Below are 25,509 nucleotides of genomic sequence, written 5' to 3'. Positions count from 1 at the left end.
AGGCTTCCCTTTGAAAAACGGCTAGCAAGAGAGGAGCCACGTTGTTTTTGTTTTATTTTCTCCTCAATAGGGCAAGAAAAATAGGAAGAAAGATCTCTTGCTGATATGAAATAGGCCTTTGCTGTAATGAATGGCCCGGGAGTTTTTCTGCTTGCTTTTCTTATCCCCATGTTGCGAAAGCTTGCTGTCCTGCTGGATTTTTTTTGGAATGCAGAGGTGTGTTCTGGCTAAAAAAGCATGTGCTTTGCCTAACAAGCTTTCCTCGCCATCCGGCCCAGCTGGCTGCTGCAGTCTGTATTTGTTTTGTCTTCACTAATTTTTATACCCATGCTTTAAATTAAACTAACACTTTTTGCATTAAGTGGCAACCCAAGCACAATGTCCATAAATGAGACCAAGCACTATAATCTACTAATTTTTGTTTTCAGTGTGCAGCGTTATGTAATCGAGCAGCCTACTAAAAAGGAAGATGTGGAAATAACACTGGTGGCGTGTAAATGGTGCTGAACTTAAAGCGATCGGCCTGTATTGAAAGAGATATTTACATTGAAAAGATATATTGGAAGAGATATTTACACTTCCCTTGGTACATAGAGAGGACAAGTGAAGAGGGCAGGGTCTGGTCGGTCAGCACAAAATCTGTTCTTGTTACATCTTTGTCTTTTTGCTATAGGAGATAACCCATGCCTTGAGCGTGTGGCATGTATTGGAGCCTAGTGGTGAGTTTATTTCCAGGGTTGCCACAATCTTGCAGCTGCCTCTGAGTTGAGTATCAAACTGTCTGAAATTCAGCTGTGAAATTCAGGTTTGGTCCAAATTACAAATGAACAGAATAAATATTAGAAGAAATGTTAGAAAGACAAAGAATGGAATAAAAGTAGTCATCAATCTCTTTTAAATAAATACTCCCTTTAAATCTCTTTTAAATAAATACTCCTTTATAGGATGCAGAAGCTGCTTGGGAGTTAAACAAAGAAACAACAAAACATAACAGACAAACCAAGCCAAACCAAGCACCAAGCTGTCAGCAGAATCGCAGAACGGTTAGGGTTGGAAGGGACCTTAAAGATCAGCTAATTCCAGCCCCCCTACCATGGGCAGGGATACCTTCCATCCCGAAATACACATCTTTTTCTGTTTGGATATTTATTCTCACGGTGGTAAGGGCCGACTCTTTTTCTTCTAACGAGTTGATGTAGTATGCTGCTGTGAGCAGAAGCTGCTTTCTCCCTTTGCTGCTGGGGTAAGTGGCACCTGACCTGCACAAAAATGTTTTCCTGTTCTTGTATTCGTTGTAGGCAGCACTCTGAGCTAGGTCAAGATGAAGATTTGAATCTATTTGATGGTTTTCCATGTTACTCTCCAAAGAATTGCATTGCAGTGAGGCTCTAGACTTTTTTTTCCTTTACACAAATGTCAGTGGACAGATTTAGGGCCTGGATGTCAATTCAATTCACTTACAGGTTTGCCTCATGTTTATTAAACTGGGCCTGATCTGTATCAAAATAAGTTTCCTGAAGTCAAGATAACTGACAATGAAACCTCAGAAAGATACAAATAATTGCATTTGTAATTACACCATTAAGAAAAAAACAAGGCATACTTTTATGTGTGATTTTAAAAAAATATCTTCTAGCACTCCTTTCAGTACTGTGCAGAATAGACTGTTGAAATATCAGGGATGAATTTCTCTACACTTAATTTAATCTCAAAATAGAAATGTGTCTGTTTAGGTCTTCTAAACTAAGCATTGATACTAATACATGAAATGTAATCTGTTAATGGCTTAAGGCACATCTGAGAAGAGAACATACGGATTTTCACTTAATGCCATTGTTTGGCATATAAAAAAGAACAACAAAATATTGTTGAGTAGTTGGACATTGCTGGGAAGAAAATAGGAGTAAGACAAGGAAATCTCTTTAGCTGTAGTCAACAAACTAAGAAGAGGATCGAAATGAGTATTTTTGCTGTGAGGTTGTTGTCCAAACTTCTGAGCAGAAAGGTTCAGCGTTACAACTTAAACCTCCTTCCAAAAAAAAAAAAAAAAAAAAAAAAAAAAATCCTGATGCCCATGGTGGAGATTCAGAAAGTGCTTCAGAGGCACTCTTGAGTTTTACAGTTTCAAACTCATCTGAGGATTGCTATCCAAACTTCTCAGTAGCACTTGGAAGCCATCAAGAAAGTGTCCTTGTTTTTTTTTTTTTTTTGCATTTGCTGCTGGTCTGTATTTGCAGTTCTGTAGCATGAGCAGAATTGAGGCTTAACCACAAAATATGAAGGTGTTTTCTTATACTAGACATTCAGTTCAAACACAATTAGTTAAGGTTAAAGGTGCTTCAGGTGTGAGACTACAGCAATTTGCAAACTCTTTAATGGATGCAGGAATAAGCTTTACCGTTAGAATGCTCATTTCCCATTTTTTTTCCTGAAGATGCTTTCCTTCATCTTCCTCGTGACTTAGTATGAGCAAGAAATGAAGCCTACTTCTGTCTTCAAAAAATGTCTTTTGTGTTCTTATAGTTCAGGAAAAATTACTAAAACAGACTTGCATGTCTGTAGGGCTCAGAATATCCATCTGTCTAAAGCTTAAATCCTTTAAAGAGTGAACTGCGGTTCTCTGGCCACCTCTCTGTAATCTGCATAACTTCTGCTTTGTGAATGTGCATGAAAATTTCCCAGTGAATGAAAGACCTCGTGTTTTGTTCTTGTAAAATGAATTATTAATTTGTTTTGTACTGAGGTATGAGGAAATAGAGCTCCGGTTTACTAGATTATCAAAGCGTGTTCTGTACAAGCATATTGAATTAGCTTTCATTCTCTGGATGTTCCAGCCACTAGCACGCTCGTTGGCTTAAAGCATTCCTATACTCGTGTACGTATAGACATAAACACTCCCTCCTGCTGGTGTTACAATATCACGAGTGGAAGTAAATTAAACTAAATTAAATTTCCAGTTTGGCCATTACGCTTCTGTTCTATGCAGCATGCTAGTGAAAGCACTGTTGTTTCAGACCCCGTGAATGTTCTTATTTTCTCCAAAATATTTGCTGCGTAACTTTAGAGGATTCACTTATCCTGTGATAAGACTCTTTAGTGCATAGAGGTTCCTGTGTCTGCTTACGTTGCTCGCGTGGTTTTGACGGGGAATGTGCTCTTTGGAAAGGCTTTGTGGTGCTTTGGGCAAATCAGTCTTTGGAAGCAGAAGCAGCAAATGCTGTGCATAGCTTTCCGAAAACTGAAAGGGAAGATTATTGTTTTGTAACAGTTTTTCTTGTGGGCACTGTGAGGGGACTAGAACTTGTCTTCAGCTCCTATTAGACAAAAAAGTTTTATTCTTATGGCAAGAAGCGACTTTGGCTTGTATGCCTTATTTGTTTGTTATATGCATCATCACTGAAACCCACAATTGTCAGAGAAGTTCTAAGCAATGGGGTAAATTTCTGTGCTACCAGTAGGCTTGTTTAGCTACAGAAAATATAAAAATGTCATGCATAATAACTCTTAAAGTCTTGACAGAATGGTGCATAGCTCCTAGGAAGCTTTTAAAAGCAGAAGTGTTTCCTACCAGACTAATGCCTTTCTGGTTAGGCTCAACAATGGTTTTATCCTATTTAGTGTAGCTTGCTTTTTTTTTTTAATAAAACAAATAGTTGCTAATAGATGCACTCTGTCACTCCATTGCTGCTCATTTTCTACTCGTCTTCCTTTTTTTGCTGAGTGTATTTTGCCTCATAAATAAGTCATGCCACAGAGAGTCTGTGCTGTAGCATTTCCCATCCATCTTTCCTACTAGCAGAATTGCTTTGACTTTGATGTGGACTAATTAAGTTCACATTTTTTTATGGACATCTTAGAGTAGTTAAAGGAAATATAGCTGAAATCTCTCTGCTTTTCTAAATGAGGCTGTAGGACTTGTTAGGACTTTGATCTGTGTATCCTGAAGTTTTTTCTTTTCTGAAAGCATGCTATCGGAGTATTTCCATCAAAGTTGTATGGCAAACTTCCCAAGAGCATACATGTTCTGGTAGGGAGAATCGGATTTCTGTGCGTTTTGCCCTGCGTACAGCTATCTCTGCAGCATGGGCAGTTAAATAATGCTTCTCTCCACAACACCGGGCGGGTTTGTCTGTTTAGCCCGCTCCTTGAATTGCTTCCCAAGTCATGTGCTCGTAGATTAGATCAATACATTACCTAATAGGCCGGTTAAAAACATTTCCCCGATCTGCTGACGTGGGGGAACGGTGAGGTAAAGTAATAGATTTTGTACTAGACGTTAGAATACACTACTGCGGTATTGGCAAGCCCCTTCTTCTCATGTGAAATTTGCTACTGCAGTGGTGCATTGCAGGAAATAGATAAAAATCAACTCACTGCACATATCCACACATCATTCATATTCTGTGAGAAGAGGCATGCCTTCAGAACCCGGCGTAGCTTACATGTTTTCACACAGCGCTTTCCACTTCTGAAAGAATGTTGCCGTAGGAGAACATGCAATTTAATTTCAACCTGATCCATTATTTAAATTGTTTAAAAACACAGTCGGCTCTTAAATGCTTCTTTTGTCGAGCACTGGAGAAATCATTTAGACTTGTAAATGCTAGTGGGTTGGGAGGGCACCTTCCACAGGAGAAGCAAATAAGCTATTTCAGCATAGTTATTTGAATGTAGGAGAATTGCTCTATTTCTTGTCCAAGTATCACTTTCTATGACTGGGACTTCATATGGGAAAGCCAGAATTACCTTTTTGGAGTATCCTCCTATTTTTCCTCTGGCCTGTGCTTTTAAATTGTACAACTTTTTTTTTTTTTTTCTTTTTCCTACCATCAATTTCATTTCAGCCTTATACCTACCCGCTATGGAATTGCGTGTGAAAAGGTTAATTAAAAAAAAAAAACAAACAGGCACAAACATAAACCGGCACCACCACAACAAAATCTGATTCGGTGCCCAGCCCTTGGCATGGTGCATAATCCAGGGTAAGAAGAGCAGGCAAAAAATCTATACGGATAGGTCAAATGATGACTACTGAGATCTTTGATTCACCCTCAGACACGATTCTTAATTTCATCAGAGCACTCCGGCGTTAGGCTGACTCACTGCTCTCTTGAGAAGAGCCTTTTAATCAAAGCGTTGTTTTTAGAGCTTAGGTAGACTTTGGCTGCTACGCTGCTCTCATTTAAGGGCCTGCCTTAGTGCAGCGATGATTCAGATTAACATGTTGTCTCTTCTGAGTGCCATCCATCCATCCAATCCATCATCCATACCTACAATCCCTTCATATCAGGGTGTTGGAGCCTTAACTGCAAACCCCTTCAGGGTGCAGACACTCCGAGCTTAACATAGCACAAATAGTCAATAGGAAAAACTCTCTGACTGCATAGCATAATTGTTTCAGAGTGCGGAGGCGTGATTACAGCACAAATAAATACCTGCAGTGCTCTACAAGTGTCGCTGCCCTTTGCTGGGAGACGCAGCACCAAGAGCCAAGGCAGTGGAACAAAGGATGTGAGTGCTCCTCGTCGGCATCCGTGGAAGGTCACCTCTCTCAGGTTAGAAAAATCTGTACTGGGAGCAAATCATAGAGGTGAAACAGGGCAGTTCAAGACAATTCCTGCTCGTAAGAAGGGGACAGATGCATAACGCAGCCCGTGTTGGGAAGCTTGCTGGCTGGGATGAAGGGTAGGGCTTCCTGATGTGCTCATTTGTGGTCTTGCTGGTGCCCTGTGGTATCCCCTTTTTTATTTTTTGTGGGATCAGCATCATTCTTTGTGGGGCAACATGGTATAGAAGACAAAACGGTTTAAAAGAATGGTGCCGTGTAAATTTAGATGGATCAACAGAGCCATCTGAAGTGATACTGAAAGTCTGGGGGAAGACGCTGCGGTGTCAAGAAGTTGGCATCTCCGCATGAATCCGAGGCCTTATTTAAAAATAAATGAAGTCTTCATTTCTGAAAAGAAATTTTGCAGGAATTACTTGCTTGGACACTAATAGGAAACTGTTTCATGGGGACAAACAAGATGAATGTACTGATGTTTTCCATCCTGCCTTTCAGTGCAGAGCCACATTTGGGCTTTGATCTAATTGAATGAAGGACCACATAAAAGCAAGTCATTATTCTTGTTCTGAATCCTTGGGGAAAAAAAAATGACTTCCTTGAAGTAGCTCACTCTGGAATAGGGAAAGGTCACTTTAGGATAGGGTAATCCTAGCATCTGGCTGTATAATGGTTTATAATATTAGGAATTACTACATCAAGTTTTGTAGGTGACAACTAGGCACAAGGCCTGGTTCTTTGTGGTTTAAAGCTAGCAGCACGCTTCCAGGAAGGCTTTCCTGACTCTTACAGGTCGATCTTTATAAATATTAATCCAAAATCCATGTTTATGCAGAGGAAAAGAAGGTTCTTTTCTGAAATAACTTTTTTTTTTTCGTTCTCTTACTGATTTCAGAGCAGCTGTAGTGTGTTGGGGCACACTGAAAATGGTCTTTAACTTGTTTTTCTAAATTAATGCCCTGCCCACAAGAATTCAGAGAAGCATGTGGAGTTGTTCAATAGAACAAACAAACCCGGTATTACCTGATATTTAGTATATGTAGAAGCTTTTTAAAAATTTCTATGTGGAACTTGTTTGCAGGTGGGTTTTTTGCTTGTTTCTGGCTTGGGTATGTTTTGTTTTTTTATTTATTTATTTATTTATTTTGATGGTCTCAAAGTTATTTAAGGATTGCACCTTACAGTGCAGACTGAGTCCTAGACAGGACCAGTTTCCACCTGCTGGCTAGGGAAAAATTCCCCATATTTTCCTTAATTGTGCTAGGGGGTAACCCCCTGCCAATTTGGTGCTGAAATCGTACTGTTATGTGAATGAGCTATTCCAGCAACTGGTCATTGTGCTCTGGAACCGTTCCCTAATATCCATTCCTATTGTACGGAGAGTTTGGAGAAGAAAAGTGAATGGTCTGGCTACTGACTCATAAGTCCGTGGGCACTGGGATAGTACTGGCTTTGTGAAAATTCCTGGGATAACTTGATCCAGACTTTTAATCCTTCAGCGGAACAGCCAAGTGTTACTTCAGATTTACTCGGAGCGTTTCTGCTTCCAGTGGATTTGTTTGGAAGATGTTTTTATAGCTGGCCTCTTCTCAGTCGTGTTGTGGAGCAGCCCCTCCGTGTTGCTTGCAGTTCATGAACCTGAGGGGTTCACCTGTGTGCTTCCCATGCCCTTGGGTCAGTATGCTGGCTTTCTTACTGACAATTCACTCTTATATACAGCACTTTTCTGGTGTTCAGCTCTTGAAAGCGTTGTACCTCGTATCATCATCCCTCCCTTCGAGCAGGAGGGTCCGAAGATCCACAACAACATACTGTCAAATGGGCTTCCAACGTCATTTTTGTGGTTAACCTTATATTTGAGAAGATGTAAACTTCGGGAACTGGAAGCAACTGAGCCATTCTGATTTCTCTGGATGGGGATCCTGGTCCAGTCAAAATATTTGGCCAGCTGTGTGCTGGTTCCTGGTGGGTTAGCCACACTGTTGTGACATGTCGTCACTCCCCGAGAAGGTAGCTCAGGCTGCCTTGTTCATTAGGATAAAATTCTGTTCCTCCAGCCTCCAGAAAATTTGTCAGCCTGGCAGCACAGCACCCCAGAACACTTAGCAGAGGCTCGGCATTGCCAGATGAGGAAATTGAGATAATTTGTCAAGACCAAAAAAATACAGCTGAAAAAGGAATAGGATTAGCATACTTCTAAATCCTTTGGACCAAAACATACTAATTAAGGACATCATTCAAAATACTCTGATACTGGCCTCCAACGCTTCGTCTCCCTTGTGTGGTTGCTAATGTGTCTTCCACGAAGATAGGAGGGGGAAAAAAAAAGAAAATAAAGGCAATTAAAAACACTGCCTTCAGAATTTGAATTAAAAAATCAGAAAGCAAAGACTGCAGAAAAAAATATATTTTCCTCTAGCAGTGGTACTTCGCAAACATACTTTGCACAAGTTTAATCCATTTGGAAGAAAAAGGAAAAAAAAAGATGTCTCCACAGCTTCTCTTAAGCATCTTTTTTTCAGCAAGTTCAGCAATGCTTTTTCCCTCTTTCATTTTTTTCCCTCTTTTATTTTTCCCCCTTATAGGCAGAAGTATGTTCTGTCAGAACTTGCCTTGGGTTTAAGTTAATCTGCATAAGGACAACAAACTGCTGGTGTGGTCTGATGGTATATTTTTGCTCCTGCTTGAGAACAGTGATGTTTCTTAATTTTGGCTTTTTCATGTTGAATTCTCACTTTCCACACTGTTGAGCTCCAACTTGTGCTGAGATGGTCGGAGCTAGGAGTCCTGCATGGAGCACCCGGTGGCAGGAGGGAACCGGCCAATGCACCGGCGCAGAGCAAACACCTTGTATTTAATGCTTGCTGTGGAACAGAGCTGAAATAGCTAACCGTCTTTTTCTGCTGCTGTAAGAGATCTAAATAAATTGTTTGGAATAGCCCAATTTAAGAAGTCACCTGTATTTGGCTTTATTTTTTTTTTTTTTTGAAGGTGACTTTCTGAACACGTGTCAAACTCACAAAATTAGCAAATGGTTTTGCTGGCACTGGTAAGCCCCTTACTAGGACCCCCCTGACCCTAATGGGACTGGGAAAAAAAGTGCAGAATTGATGAAATGTTCTTTAAAAAACAAAAGTCTAATCAGACAATAACCTGATTAAGACTTGGTTGCAGGAAGTGAGTGAACAATACTCAAGCTGATTTTTTTTTTGAATCTGATGTGTCAGAAACGTGCGCTTACTCAGAGCAGCTCTGAATCATCCTGTCAGCGCGGGGAGGAGAGATTTCTGTGCCGTGCCACAGACCCGAGGAAATCAGTCCGCGGGTTTTGCTGCTTGAAATCTAAGAGCTCTGCTTTCAAGTTTTAAGTATTTAAATTTGCAAAATACCCCAGCCACCATATTGATGGATGATGGGTCTGTGGCATGCCTGCACTAGGAAAGCAAGACAGTAAATCTTGAGGTAAATTTGGACTAAGAAGTGATAGAAGAGTGTAAGGCAAATTTGACCTGAATTTGTTACTTTTGAGGTACAAAGAGTACTCCGAAGATTAGTGAATCTTGTCAGCTGTGCTCTCCTGTTGGTTTTGTCTTGCCACATGGCCAAAGCAACGCTGCTGTTTGAGTAGCCTCAGGGTCTCCGTCTTCAGCACAGGAAGAAGCAGCGGTCGGTCATATGATCTTTTGGGTTTATCTGTCCTTTTTTCTTCAGAAAGTAGGCTCGGGGAAGCATGCTGCTCTTCGCTTCATGTGCTGCTGTGTCTGCATTACATTTGGACAAGAATTGGTTGCAGGGGCTTGGCCGTGGTCTAGACTAAGGTACTGGGCAAGCTGATGCTCTTCCATCGCTTTTCTCCTACTCACCTCTCTCCCAGCATATGGAAAATATCACTGGGAGAAGGGGATGGGACTTGAATTGATGTATTCATTTGATTATCTTATAATATCTAGTTTTAAATCTAATTCAAATACAGAAACAAAATTGGAGGGAAAACACTGAGAATTACAGGTAACTCCACTTTGAGGCATCTCATGGTGTTGCCACGTTTTGCCTCTGTACGTCGGGCATAGCACCTTATTCTGCCTAAATAAATCGCTGCTGGAGTGTTGGAAGCAAAGCTGGCTTTGGAACAGGCTTCCCGATTTCTGACAGAAATCCACTTCGAGTTCAACAACTGGAACTCCTCAGCATCTCCTGGTGACTGGAGTTCACCTGTTTTTGTTGAAGTACCACCTTGTCAGGAACGGTTTGTTGAGCCAAAGTGACGTGGTTGCAGAACAGATGTGCCTCTCTGGGGGCGAAGCAGATGATGGTGTGACAGACTTGTGCTAGGAGGGAGAATTTCCCACATACACCTATATGCTGTGAGTAGGCATATTTAGAGCTGCAGAGCAAGTCCCTTAATTGGTGTGGACTGAGATTAAAGATTTTTCTGAAAAATTAGACTTGGTTTAGGGCTGGAAATTCTGATAATATATTAAAAAATGAAATAATCTTTCCTCTTGTTTCTGACGTGGCTCAATATTGTGTCTTGATTTACACAAAGCTGACTTCCAAGCTGGGGAAAGTAAAGTAGGTTTATCGTGGGAAAATTTTACTTTCCTAATATTTGTGCCCCTGCAGAAGAACTTGTACATGATAAAACACTTGCGGGGTTCCATAGCTAGTTTATCGGCAATGTGTTAACTGCTTTGAGGGTATCTTAAGAATCTGCTTTTCTGAGTTGTGAACACGTACAGTGTGGCAACACCTTTCTTATGATCTTTTAACCTCCCGAGCCTCCCACTGTCTTGTAAGTGTTACCTAGTTCATCTTTTCCTGGGGACCTTTGTGGTGAATATGGGTTGCAGATTGTGAAAGGTAGGAGGTCTTTGGCTCATAAATTTGTAACTGAAAGCAGCTTTATCCTGAAGGTGCATTGATATATTTGGCGTGAGCGTAAGAGTGCAAGACTGCTGAAATACCCTAATGGAAAACTTCTTAATAAAGATGTTTTCTTCTCATGTACAATTAAATAGAAACGGAGCCTCTAAAGCTAATTCTAGAATAGTTGGAAATGTGGAAGAATGATTTGCAGTGGCTAAGGACTATTGTATGGCTCCATTTTTTCTGCACAATCGGCTTTGCAGGAATAGCATATTGCCATTCAAAGCTGCTATTTGCTGGTTTGAGGGGCCGGTGAGATGTGAAGCTGAAGCAGGTTTGTAGGTTTTTGAGCACCTGACACCATATGCCCAGCGTGACCTTCTTGCTGTAGGGGGAGCCTGTGCTGACCTGGAAAATGAGATTTGGGACTGAAACTGTCAGACAACGAACTGCCAGGGCAAACCCGAGTGAAGATGATGCGCTCGTTTTCTGCACCACTGTTTGGATGGTAGAAGGGTAAACTAATCATAAGCTGTTCTGACAACTTGGAGAGACTTGAAGTGTCAGCAGTCTCATTCGTTTAACCTACTAATGCCTGCTGCTTTTTTTTTTTTTTTTTTTTTAACTCACATCGTGTCACAGCTGTTAACAATATCACGAGCAGGTAGCCTGCCAGGGGTGGATTCTGGATACTGCCCTGCCTTACTGGTGCTTTATGGTCGGTTCCCTTTTGTGCACTAGGTTTTACATCCTCATTTGCTAGGCTGGTTAAAACTTCTTCAGAGGAGGTACAGAGCCATGGCTGGGAGGTCTGGACTTGTCAGCTAACCTTGTTTTATGCAGCAATAAAAGGAGATTAGCAGAGAAAAAAACACTGCTGAGGAAATTGGGCTGCGCAGCGGTGCTAACTACTGTAGTTTTGTCAGGAATTGTGCTAGTTACCGTGGGTGCCCGTACACAGCTTAACAGGTGTGGGACCATTATTTCCAATTTTCTGTCACTTTGAAACCTGCCTTTAGTGTTCCACCGGACAGAAAGTGGTCAGGGCCTCTTCTGGTCTCCCCATGTGGTTCATCAGAAAGTCGACGCAGAGCTAAAGGGGAGCAGACGAACAGAGGCTTGGTGTGGCCTGAGGAAAGGCTGGCGAGGGATGGGAAGGGAGAATGGGGTTAAGGGTGGGGAGTGGGATATCTGAGGGTCGGGAGTGTAAAGGAGAGGCAGGTTGGAGCCCAGCAGTCATGGCAGAGGGTGTAGAGGAAGGGGAAGACCTCAGGTTTACACCTCTGGGTGAGGTGAGGGGCGTTCTGGTGGCAGGGCCGTACCCAGAGCAGGAGCAGAGGCAGGCTTTGGGCTTTGCCTTCCCCAAAGCAGCAGGCCGCGAGCGGGACCAGGCTCGCTTTTTGGCAAAGTCGAGGCTTGTTTTAAAGCAGACTTGTGGCTTTGTGGGTCCGGCCGATTCTGATTACTCATTTGCAGTGTTCTGTTGCCTCTTAGTCAGAGCGTAGCCTCAAGAGATGGGAGCGGGGTGGGAGTATTATGAAACACGGTAATTGGATTATTTGGGGGGGGGGTGGCAGGGTGGCAGCTTTGTTGTAACTTAGCAAATTGTTTAAAAGCACATACAGATGAAAAGGAGACAGCTAATCTGGTTAAGAATAGCCGCTATGGTTTTTGATATTGATTTCTTTCCTCACTCTTGTCTTTTAACCTTGTTTTCTTACAATTTTAGAAAAAGAGTCTTGAGCGATACTGAACCGATAGAGGATTTAGATAAAAACAGCTTCTTTAAACAAATGATTGAACTTATTTTAACTCACTACCGAGTTCTTCCACATTCTGACATTTCTTTTAATTTTCATTCAAATGAAAATTAATATCCCAAGAGTTTTTGTCTTTTTGCCTAAAATGATCAGTTTTTACATACTTATGTCATCTGTTTACAATACATTTAATGCTAAAAGATTTATTTTTAGCTGGCTAAGTAAAATAGCTAGTTGCTCGAGTTGTTGTCATAGCAGCAATCTTAACAGATAGGCTGATCCTATTTAGCTTTTGCAGCCAAAGAGCAACCGTTAGGCAACAGTTTGACAGTTCTGCAGTATTTTTCTAAAGATGGAAATTGTGCTGCTGGTGGTGTTTTTTTTTTTTTTTTTTTTTTGGGGGGGGCTACTTTAAAATATTTTTCTGTAGGTGTGTAGAGTTTGTATCAACTGGTTTATTTTCATCTAACAACTTCGGAGAACTTTGGATGCATGGCATGTGAAATTCAGGATTTAAGTCTTAATTTGTGGAAGCTTAAAATTCACAATGCAGAATATTGCAAGCTGCTTTGTTTTTTTTTCCTAATTTATTTTAAAATGTTTTATTTTTAAAGCCATGAATATTCTGAAAGAAAAATGCCAGACTAGAAAACAGCATTGTGCATCACTTATTCAGCACTAATTTTAAGTTGTGGCAGACTGGGCAAACACCGCTGAAGAACTTTGGGGCTTGTCTTGGATTAACTTCGCTGCCTTAATTAGTAGGTCATAGCCCTCAGTGTTTTAGTAAATCCTGATTTTTATTATTTTTTTAATGTGAAAGGGGAAAAACTGCTTCTACATTGATGAGCAAAGGTATTTTCAAATCAGTCTATGAAATAAGATGCAATCAATGCCTCTACAAGTGGTATTTGTAGCTCTGAGCTGCTACAGAAGTCCAGTTACTCTTAAACTTGTTTGAAAGTAGTTGTCTGTGAGTAAAGTGAATTTATTTGCAGTGAGGAATTCTTCATGTCTGGATCTTCCGATCAGATGGTATTGGACTTGAAGTCTTTTTGGTGTTACTGAGCAAAAGGCTTATCTCTCGAGCCCTCTGAAGTCTCTGACTAGACAGCCATTTTTCGGTGGATCTGTTGAAGCACCTGAGTTGAATGCCAATAAAAGGTTTTGGGTGTTGTTGGCTTAAAGAATGCTTTGAATACGATGAGAGTCAAAAAGTCCATTTAATCTTCTGGCTGTTTTGTGCAAGCCTACTTAAAAAGTATCGTTGTCTTAGGACTGTAAACTCTCATATCAGGTTTATATGCTTATTTCAACGAATGAATCATGGTAACTTATCTCATACTTTCCCATTTTGCATCTCTTGGGAATAGTCAGCTCTTCACTTGCCAAACTTGAATCAAATCCAGTCTGTGAGAGTGGTAACAGCGACTTCTGTGACTCCCCACCTGGAATGAATTTGCAGTTGCACCTCTCTTTCATGGACTGGTATAAGGAAACATAATGAATGAATCTGGCAGGATTTCCTGGCAGAGAAAGAAAGTCATAGAATAACCCCAGTTGGAAGGGACCCACAGGGATAGAATCAAAGAATCATTAAGGTTGGAAAAGACCTTCAAGATCATCTGGTCCTATCCCTCTACCACCAATATTACCCACTAAACCATGTTTCTGGATCATCAAGTCCAACTTCTGGCTCCACACAGGGCCACCTAAAAAACAAACCCCGTGTCTGAGATAAGCATCCAAACACCTCTTGAACTCTGGCATGTTCAGGGCCACGACCACTGCCCTGGGGAGCCTGTTTAGTGCCTGACCACCCTCTTGGGGAAGAACCTTTTCCCAAAGGACCGAGAGAGAATGCATCCAGATCTCTCCCAGGTCTCAATATAAGTAGCAGTGCCTGCTTACTTCTGCTTAAAGGGTTCATTAACCTACAGGCTGTAAATGGTTTGGCTGTCGTCAGCTCTTAGAGGAGACCTACTCTCTGTCAAGACTTGGAAATGTATTGGGTAAATGGAAGAGAGTTCTCTGATAATACATCTAAATGGTGGTTTTGTCACATGGAGGCAAACTTCTGTTTCCCCTGCTTGCCTGCAACATTGAAAAGGCATTGAGTAAAAGAGAAAGCAGTGGTTTGATCTACATCCACTTAGTTGGACTTGTACGTATATATAATTTCTGTTGTTCTTATAGTGTGTATCTTTCTCTGTTTCAGGCAAAGTCGTGCATTTGTCATATGTGTGGTGCCCACCTGAATAGACTCCACTCTTGCCTCTACTGTGTCTTCTTTGGCTGTTTTACAAAGAAACATATTCACGAGCACGCGAAGACAAAGCGACACAATTTAGGTAAGCTGTCATCCTGATGTACTCACCATTGCTTTGTAGCTCACTGTGTTAGCCTCTCCAATTCCAGGCCAGTAAGGTGGTGTGTTCTTGTAGCAAGCTTATTAGACAGGAAGATCAATTTTTTGTGTTCTGGGTTGATGAGTGGCATTATTTTAAACCTGGTGCTTAAATTTGCATTGTATTACTGATAAGCTTTTTGTCTACAACTTACTAAACAGCAGTAATTCATTTTTTATCTTAGTATTTTCAAATTAACATTATATATGGGAAAAATAACAAAAATGTGTGTAGATAAAGCTGACTTTTTTCTAAGTTTGAAAAATGGTTATTTTAGTGACTAAACTAGAGCGTTTATTTCCGTGAACTTTATTTAAAGGAGGTAATATTTTTATTTCGGTATATGGTGGTTGTTCTTACTAAGGGGGGAAAAATCATTCGTATTACAAGAATGAGAATTAATTAAACTTTTAAAACTTGTTTTCTATATTGGCTTCTCGGGGTTAATAACTGAAGTAATAAGAAAACTGAAATAAGAAGGTGTTCCTGATAGAGAGCACCTTTCCCTCAACTGCCTCAGAAACATCAGTTAAAATGCTAAGGAGTTCTTCCCTTCTGTCAGCCTTGGTACTATGTAATGTTCAAAGCCAAAATAATTCAACCTTGCTTTCGGATAAATATACCTATTTCTTATAGTTTAGAACTCTGTTTTGTTTTGTCTTGATGCTCTAATATTACAAAAATTACAAGAACAATATTCACTGTGGTTCTGCTCTCCCTAGCCACTTGCAGGGAGGGAAAGTATCCTTTTAATCTATAAATTTTCTTCTATAAATTAGTTATACTTATTTCCAAAAAATTGAATTCTGTTTACCACGTTTAAGTCTATAGTAGCCAAACTTCATGGAACAACTCTGCATCAAAACTTTTTTTTTTGAATAACTGTAATCAGGCATTTCAAGTTTGTGTTGCAGTTGTGTATGTAACCCCTTCCCATGAACAGTAGCACTAAAGAATTATAGGGACAAATGAACACCTGATATTTCATACAAGTCCATACATTATCCAAAACATTTTCCTAGCCCTTTTCCAAGATCAGGTCAGCTTTGCAAATTTTCTGGGTTTTGAGGTTTTCCTTGTACTTACTTCCATGTTGTGCTTGTTACTATGACACAGTGATATCCTGAACAACAATTAGCCCAAAATAATAATAATTTAAAAAGTTATTTTTCTTTTTTTTTCTTTCTTTTTTTTTTTTTTTTACTTTATTTGGAGGATGAAGTCATCAAGGTTGGTTTCAATGGGACTGAATTGGTTCTGAATGTCAAATGACCATGACCTATTTGTGACAAACGTTTATTAGCTTATGTAAGGAAAATGAGGATGCTAGACCTTGGGATTTCATGTTGCTTAGCTTGCTACTTAAAGCCACAACAAAACCAGAAGCAAGCACTGGTTTGAAGGAAGAAACCAGAAGAAAGCATTGGTCTTGAAAGAAGAAAGTAGTGTGCAGTACAGAGAACATATTTAATGAAATATTTATTGAGGGGGGAAATAAGATCATGAAAAATCAGAACTACAGTTGAATCCAAATTTGCTTGCTATACAACACAGTTTTTCATTGAATGAAGGAAGATACGTTCTTGATACAATGATACAGGAAAAAAGACATTCTTTCCTGGAATAAATTTTCTCTTTACTGTTGGGGCTACCTTCTCATTTCACTTACTGTAAGCGCTGATGGAACAGTCTTTATTTTCCTTGAAGACAAAGGTGCACTATAAGGCCGTAGTGCTGTGTAATGCTGCGCTTAAGAAACTGGTATGTAAGTTTACTGTTTATGGAAAAGATGACTTAAACCAGCAAACTGTTATACTTTCTTCCTTCATGTGTCAAGAAAGAAAAATGTAGACTTCGTAGTTGTGTAGCTTAAGTTTCTAAACTCTCTGAAAAATAGAATACTGTAAAAATAGTACTGAATATCCGTGATGCTTATGAAATTGCTGGCCTTTTAGAGAGTGACATGGTCATAATTCTTAGTGTCAAAGTGGGCATCAATATTCAGTATAAACTGAAGCCCAGATAGCTGTGCTGTAAATAAGAACCATAAGAAGAAAAATGAAACGTGCTGCTATGAGAAGATACCTGACATCAGTGAGCACTGATAAGGCCATATCTGGAGATGTGGATGTAGTCCTGGGCAACGTGCTCTAGGTGGCCCTGATGGAGCAGGGTGATGAGACAAGGTAACCTCCGGAGGTCCCTTCCAACCTCAGCCCTTCTTTGAATTTTTTTTCTTTGCATGATGGCTCGGTGGCAACGTGTTGCTTACCATAATAGAAAGGTTGAGGTTTTGGAAGTGGGGTGTTGTTTGGTTTAGAAATGCTGGAAACAGAAGTAGGCCAATGAAGTCATATTCCAGGACGCACAGAAAAAAGGCAACCAAAAAAACTATATGATATTTTTAATCACTTTTTACAGGGTATAATCTCTGAAGAGCTTTTAAGGTCAGTTCTTTTGGTTAGGTTGCTTGGGAATCTTTACCAATGCAGAAGTAGAAATTAATAAAACTCTAAGGATTTTACTCTAGTGAAAAAAAAAAAATCTAAGTTTTTCTGGTAATATATATATATGTATAAAAGACCACTTTGTGCCACTTTAAGCTTATGGACAGGCTTAGGGTTTAAAAAAATACAGTGCTAAATTAAGACCATTAGAAAGTATTTGGCTATTTATCTGTGGATACTGCGTAAACACTGTAATATTTTTACCTTCAAGCTTGCTGTATTTAAGGACAGCTCCTTTAAAAGAGCCTTTTAATTGTATGTGTTGTGAGCTGCTGTTTTAGCTATGTATTTGGGAAGCCTAAATTTTTCCATGCTCATTTTTGTGCAAGTTAGAATTTGCTGGTGTCTGTTATAGTGAAATGTCTTGGGTTTCCTTGGAATATAGGAAAAGCAGAAACTGGACAGAGGAGGTAGGTGCTTTGAGGATGCACTCTTGCTTCAAGACTTAATTGTGTCACACCATGAAAATAACTGCAGAAGTGCATAAGAGAAGGTACTTACCAAAAGATACACAGCCTTTAGATAAAAAGGGGCAAAGTTGACACAGAGTATCATCTAATATCATTCCAAAGAAGTATTTGTTTGCGGTTAAATGGAAAGTACTCAGTGCTCACACGCATACAATGTGAAGATAGTACAACTGACTGCTTGATTTCTGCTTTTGGAGGTTCCTTTTTTTTTTTTTAATGTATGTTTTGGTGTTTAACTTCCAGCTGCATGTGAAATGAGCTGTAAAAATGTGTAGTTTTGCTAGTATTTTTGGTTGCATTTACTGCTGCAATTTTCGTTGGGGAAATAACATCCGATAGGCAGAAATGGGTTAAGTGCTTAGAAATTTCAAAACGAACAGGAATTATTTTAAAACACTTGGTGACTTTTTGCTGAGCCAACATCAGTCTCCATGGAGACTAGCAGGAGTTGCACACTTAATCAGGGTTCTAAGAAATATCATAGATTTCAGCTGTAACAGCTGTCTGAGCACTGGAAGTGATGTTTTTGCAGCTAACTGCTATATGTTTCAGGAGCCTTCAGGATCGCAGTCTGGAGTGTTCTTAAAATACATCCCTTGTTATCTCTGCTTCCCTGAGCAATACAAATTAGACACTTGCATCATGACCTTACAGTGATACCTGTGCTCTTGCATCTGCTTGCCTGTTAATAATACTGTACTTACTTGAATACATTCCTTGAATTGTGGATATGGGTGGTGGGTAGGCGAGGTAAAATCCAGCTATATGGATTTTTTAACCTTTTTTTTTTTTTTTTTAAACTGTCTGCACAGACTCACCGTGGAAGGTTGATACTTCCACTAGGATGGGAATTGTTCGAGCAATATGCAGTTTCTACACAGATGTGAAAACTTTTAGGAAGTGGTATACAAGGCCAGCCTTTCTGGGACCTCAAGGCCTTATTTTTCCTGTTCTGTGTCAGAACTATGTTGCTGTTACGTAGTTTTTCGGTTTAGTTTTTAATGTTTTCTGTGGATGAATAGTTTGTTTCCTTTACATAATATCTAAAACTTTTTAGGGAGGTTTATCGTATGAGAAAACAAAATTGCTGATTTTTCAGAATGGAATATTTATGTGACCTTGCTTGGCAGTTTTCCCCCACATGCTTTTATTTTTGTATATGAATGCAGACATGCATGTGTGCAAGAAAAATAACTGGTGTGAGGCTAAGGAAGATTCATGTTACAGATACTCTGAGTTAGATCAGTTCACTTAAAATGTCAAAGCTCTGTAGACCTACTCCTTGGTAGGAGCCAACTCTTGCATTTCCTTACTATGCTTGTATCTGTTTCAGATACTCTCTTGACACGTTTAGTAGTATCTTAGAATGGCACCTAATATATTTTTTGGTTGAAGTCTTGGTCTACTCTGAAGCCCTGTTAGAGATAAGTGAACCAGAAGGACAGGGGTTCGTTGGTTAAAAGACTGAATAAGAAAAAGCTGGAAAACTGACATACCATTTGGTTTCTAAGAAGACTGGCAAACATAGTCCTTTTCAAAATGAGTCCTCTTAGAGTGCATTCATTATTTATTAGATCACAAACTGTTTGTTGAGGAACTGGTTTTTCTAAGTATATGCTCCTATAAGTCTGTTTGTGGTGAGAGGAACTGGATGGGTGAGCACAGTAGTAATGCTCGTAGAGTAAGGTGAGGGTGTTTGTTTGTAGAATTCAGAAAATTTCCACTTTCCTCAGAAAACAACTAAAAATGTTCATCTGATTCAAACAAAACAACAAAAAAATGGTTTCTATACTTCAAATTGGTCAAAGGAAAAAAAAAATCCTGTCACTGCTGCTAACGTGTAGCTGCCTCTTAGAATTGAATATGTAGAAACAGAACAATTTTATGTTAAGACATGACAGTAAAAAATACTTAATTTCCATTTGAGTTGGAAAGCATTGACAGTAATGTTAATTCTGCACGATGGCAGCAAAGCAGAGTTCTTTTGTAAACAAGTGAGACTTTGATTGTACCTCTCTGTGCGGAAGGACAATTAACACAGCTCCCAGTGCAGTGTATTGCAGTGCTGGAGTAGCAGTCTGGTTTTTCCTTTTGCATCCACCTCCAGAAAGGGGTAGAAAAAAACGTCATCTGGGCATTTTACCAGCCTCTTGATTTGACTTCGGTTCTAATGCTTTGCTTTACTGTAGGTGTTGGAGCAAAAAGCCTCGTAAGGAGATGAGGGCAAATGGAAAATAGGATTTAATATATTGCAGTTCTGTCAGAGATCGATCATGTCAGATTAATGTCTTTCTGATAATTGCTTACTTCCTTTCTCTTAAAACAAACAAACTGAACCTAATTTATCTAGATCAAGTGAAGAATTTGACACTTTGTTCCCTTGGAAATCTCTAGTTGGGTAGAAATGACAGGGATTAATATAAGAATTGTAGATGTGAGGCCGAATAAAGGGAGGCTGATGACAAGTACATTGAAAGTAGTGTGTGCAGGATGCAGCCTTCACTTGCAGAACCAGACCACATTTTCTGCTATTTGGCTGAGGAGAAGGAGTTAGGTCTCTGGGTGGAATTTGTGGCGGTCACAAAGTTCAGAGGTATTGCTTACACCGAGGAGGGCTGGGTAGTCCCATAAGAACTAAATAGCCTCATTGCCTACAGGAATAAAAATGATATGAAACTTCATAATAGGAAGCATGAACTCTCTGTATCTCATCCTAATAATATCCTTGTGATGGGAAGCAGAGGAGGAGGAAAGCATTTTGGATACGTTGGTCAGCCGTAGGGGGTATGGATGTGAACCTCCGTTGTTTCTCATAGCCATTAAAAAATCTGTTCTAGGATGCATCATGCAAAGTATTGCATTAAAAAAAAAAAAAAAAGGCAAATTCTCATTTGCTTCTGCTGTGGCATAAATTTTATAAACCAGACTGAAGTAGTAAGAAGCTGGCAGGCAGTTGGTTATTGCAATTTGTCTTCTGCTAGGAGCTGCTCTGGTAGTTGTGAGCTCTTGTAAGCCTTCTCACAGAAGCTCTTCTTGGTATCAGAAATGACTCCTGAAGAGTTCTCTGTGCTCCTGGACTATTCTCAGCCCTCAGAAAGCCACCTCCTGAATAGTTGCCTGCATATTGTCAGCTCTGCATACATCTGCTTGCCTCAGCCCCAGCTACTAACTTCTGTGCAGTTCTGGATTTTACTGCTGCATTTTTTGAAGATGGTGCTTTGAGGGAAGTCTGCCTTGATCAGATGAGAATATGCAGATGAGTGTAAGCAGTTCTCATCATGTCATATGGAGCAGCACAAAATCTGGTAACCACCATCAGGATTGTGTCCCCAAATTTCAAAGGAAGATTGCATCTGCAGCGTTTAACAATTTCTCCCTTTTAAAGCTGAGTAAAATTTTGTGGGATCGAGTAAAGGTGCTTCAGCCACAAGGCCTTTTCATCCTTTTAAATTTTCAAAGGTTTGCTGCAAACAAGGGAATGGTTGAAGTTTGTAAGGTCACAGAAGGGCAGGGAAAAGACTGGAAAAAGACAAAGCATCTTGTACAATGGGAACTGCAGGGCAGCTGTAGGTATAAGCTTGCAATGGGCTCCTCTTTTGTATACTGTGTGCATCCACACATGTGTAGGTAGTGTGCGTGTATATGATACGTATATTTCCTGAATGAGGTCAAGTTGGAGTTAATATTCTGTTCTTAATAAACGCACAGAAATATTCTGACAGACCATGATTCCTCTAAACTAACAGTTAAAAACATTTTTGGTATCTAGACTCCATAAGGGTTACCAGGGCATCTCTTTATACGCACACGTACTTGTACATATTCCTGTTGTGTAACTTGGAGGGTTAATAACGCTGCAGTTGCTGTGACAAACACAAAAGATGAGGGAAAAGAGTAAGTAACTAGCCTTTAATGTGTCTGCTCACCTTTTCCTTGTAAAAGATCAAGTATACAAGTCAATGAATGCTTCAGATGAGTCTGTTAGGGTGTTTTGGTGTGTGTATGTATGTATCTTTTAATAGAGATCAGTGAGATTTTGTGTTGCCTGTAAATTTTAATATCTTATCAGTTAAGAATCTTACCTGTGGTGAAGTTTCCAGGTACGAGGAAAACAGGAAGAAGGCAATCAGAAACTTACCGTGAACTTGAGACTAATATCTGAAAATGGTTTAACAATTAACAGTTAAGGTGTGAAACGAAAGGAGTATGAATTAGCCTAGAATATTGGCTTAGAATACTGTCTTAAAAACTAGCAATTTAGTTTATATGTTGGAGTCGGACGGAATATAAGTAACTTGGAAAGAACGTGCATGTGTTGATTTTAGGTTGGTAACATGCCAAGATTGAGTCGCAGAAATTCTTATCAGAATTAATTTTATTATAGGTATCATCCTAAAATAAAAGTGTGAATTTAGCATAGTAATTCACAGACCTTAATTCTGTGTTGCTGTCAATTTTGTTGTCCTTCAATGCTATGAGCTTTCCAAGGAAGATACCAAAATGTGAATCACAAATAAGTGACCTAATGAAAGGCTATAATCTATTACAGTGAAACATCCCATGTTTAGCTGAGCAGCATTAGTTCTATTCACCTGGGCCTTTCAAAAACTAAACTTGCACTCTTCTTACTTGGGTAAGATTTGCACGCACGCGTGCTCTAGGTGTGGCATGGTTTCCTGCTTTTTTACGTACTGTTATCTTGTTCCCACTATCTGGTCTCAACATTTTCACAAGACGTCAGTGGATATATTTGGCAAAAGTAAAGCACTCAAGCTGAAACAAAACACTTCACATGGCTCCCAGATGGGGAGGGGTTGCAGACCTTTTGCTGCCTGAGTTTATACTTTCACCTCTGAATTGTTGTCTTTTGAAATTTATTGTCACTTGCACCGGTTGATAAAGTTGCTCTCATTCTTGCATGGTTTTCTGTGGTGCCTATGTTTCTTCCGGCCGATGGCTTTATTTTTAAACAAAAATCTTTTGGCTTTTTCTCTGCTTTTGTTGCATCTGTTTAGAGTTTTATATATGAAGGGATATGAGGAGAACTGACTTAGAATAATGGTAGCCTGTTGTCAGTATAGAAGGTATAAAAGGCAAAGAAAAATGTTACGTCGCAAGAGGCCTTTTCATTATTGAATTATTTTGCCTCTGAACCCCCAAGTACGTATTTTGTGTTCCTGGGTCAAGAATGCAGAATAATAAAATTTAATAAAATGACATGACAATTTTTTTTAAGCTTCTGGTTCTTTCCTATTAAAGAAAAAACCCTATACTTCTACTGAATGCATATTTTAGTTTTGCAGTGTAATCAATTTTGTATGTGTATTAAGATAAAAAGTGAATTAAAATACACTGATAAGAGCTAATTAAATGTTTGCTTTGATTTTTGGAGGGAAAAAAAAAAGTATCTTCAAACTCATGAGTTGTTACTTGATTGTTTTTGGAGGGGGGAGTAGTAGTGTGAAGAACAGCAGATACCTGGAAGGTAGGAGTAGCAGCCTTACAGAGGAGCCTAGTAAAAGGGACATTCAGAGTGAGGAATGTGGGACATCGTGGCAAAGTTGGCAGTAGTTTAATCTGAAATGTCTAGGCATTGTTTCTAGGTCAGTAGTTCCCAAACTTCTTATGAAATTGAGGCCCGTTTTTGTTAGTTTTGTGATCCCAAATGCTAATGTGAATATGAAATTCGTAATGTGCATTTGCATACTTAACTGTTGTAGTGTTTTTTACTGAATTTCCCGGTTGGTGTTTCAATTTGGGCTAGAGCCTCAGAGCAATTCAGTTTAAAAATTCAAATCACACTAATTTGAAACTTACAGACCTTACCAGTGGGCTCTCTTTTTCTAGGATCCTGAAACTGAGCAGCTGTCTTTTGTCTTTCATTAGAAATTCCTGCCCTTCCTCTGGGTTACAATCAGGCCTGTGTAACCTCCTTTTTATTGGTGCTTGAGGTAATTTGTCCAAAACCTATTGCAGTCTTTTTAATGACATTAAAAGTGTTGGCATATATACAACTGTATTGTTCACATAAGTATGCTGAAGAGAGGACGTTTTCTCAAGAGTCCTTAATCAGGCAGTGGACAATTACGGCTTTTACTAAGCCAGTGTTTCTGTTAAACTTTCTGATTCTTTACACCAGAAATTCATTCTGCTCTGAATAAGTGGCTTATGTAAGGTGATCTCTTGTTGGTTTTGGTCTTGACATTCATCACTCACACGTGTAAAGCTAGAAAGCGTGGAGAAGTAAGGAAGCACAACATACGGCTACCCGTTCTGATCATAGAGTGAACATATTAGTGCACACAAAGTGCCCCATTTATCTTATATTCTGCTAGAATCTAATACTCCAGCTTTTTTTATTTGACCTGGCTGTTTTGGGGTCTTTTAGAAGTACAAAATATAGTACAAAGTTAGATTTCGTTTTTTGAAACTGATACTTGAATTTTTCAATTTTTTTTTTTTATAATTGTGCATAACTGGTGGTGCATTAGATAATGGGGTAAATATTGTTTAACTCTGAAACTGGGTAGCTTAATTGTGATTTTTTCCTAGCATAGTGCTTTGTTACTGGTCTCCAGTGTAGTTAAGGTTCTCATCCCTTTCTGTGATAACCTGTTAAAGGACTTGACGTCTTCCAGATAGCGGGGTGAAAACCCTGGTGGCCCAGACATTACACAAGGTAATGCAAGCCATCCATATCCTTTTCCACAAACTGATTGTGGTCCAAATACACAAAGCAAAAGAATAAAATAATGCGACAGATAATAGATGTTACACAAACTTCTTTAAAGTTACTGATCTATTTATTACTTAGCAGAAGTGACAAACAAATTGACCTAATGATTGAAAGGGAGATCTTGAAAGAAGGAGGAGAAAAGGACACAAAGGACTAAACGATAGGGGTTGAGGCCGTGAAGGATGAATGAGATACGGTTAGAAACCTTACCAATCTTAATTTTATTACTGAAGTTAAAGGTGGAGCGCTAATCAGAGCCCACGTCTGATACCGTTGCAACTTCTAATTCCACCTCTGCTGAAGCTGGTGGGTTTTTTGCTGCTCACAGTTGCTGCAGATTGACTTGGGCACTGTGTGGCTGGAGCTGGTCATGGCACCGTGAGCGTGGAAGATTTACCTTTGCTGCCTGGTAGCACGGACGGCGGAATTCCTGCCGTGTGGCGTGTGGTTACGCTTATTTACGACTTCAGAGTAATTCGGTGCTGTTTCTTGCAGGCCACCGAATGTGGTAATCGTTTCCTTTGTTTAAAACTAGTTTCCACTGTAGTGAGATTATTTTCATAGTATTTTTATCCAAAAATAAAAGGAATTTAGAAATAAAATTCCAGAGGGAAGATGGTGATGTGCTACTCAGCTGTCTGCTAGATGCAGATTATATTTTATTATTGCTATTTTATTTTCTGTTTTTCTTTTTGGCTTTTGTATGTTTCAATGTGCTGGAAAACAGCAGTTTGCTACGATTAATTTGCAATTTATTCCTCCCTCGGCCTATCTACAAGCAAAAGGTCATATCCCAGTTAGCTGATTTATTTTGTTTATTGGCTTTATTTTCTTTAGGGTTGTGAAAGAAAAATGTTGTTAACATTCATATGTCCATTTAAAAAGAACATTTTAAACAAAGCGAATTGTGAGATACCTAACCTGTGGAATAAACTACTGCAGAAAACTGTGTCCCTGGACAAGTATATAATAAGTTTTCTATTCTGTTCGAGTTTTCAGTTGTTTTTTAAATAGGTGTTTTCTAATCATTCTAATGGCTTTGAATATATGTAATAGAAAAAACAATTCAATATCAAATCTTAAGATTACAGTACAGTGCTACTTTTGCATATAGAACAGTCAGTGACTGAAATTATGACTTTTGGTTACTTACGTCTTAGTCTGAAAGGTATATTGTGAGTTGCCAACAATTTTGAGGC

General features: G+C 39.4%; 1 protein-coding gene across 2 annotated transcripts in view; it reads left to right on the top strand.

Moving 5' to 3' along the window:
• The window catches only part of USP22 (ubiquitin specific peptidase 22), a 98,189-nt gene that overhangs the window by 23,390 nt on the left and 49,290 nt on the right, over positions 1-25,509 (top strand). For both annotated transcript variants that reach the window (XM_032197340.1, XM_032197339.1), the window contains exon 2: positions 14,408-14,540. In XM_032197340.1, the coding sequence (XP_032053231.1) occupies positions 14,408-14,540 (133 nt within the window). The remainder of the gene's footprint in view (positions 1-14,407; positions 14,541-25,509) is intronic.

Source organism: Aythya fuligula, chromosome 15 (genome assembly GCF_009819795.1).
Source record: "Aythya fuligula isolate bAytFul2 chromosome 15, bAytFul2.pri, whole genome shotgun sequence".
NCBI lineage: Eukaryota > Metazoa > Chordata > Aves > Anseriformes > Anatidae > Aythya > Aythya fuligula.
The sequence above is the reverse complement of the archived record's forward strand: the minus strand, read 5'-3'. Positions and strand labels throughout refer to the sequence as shown.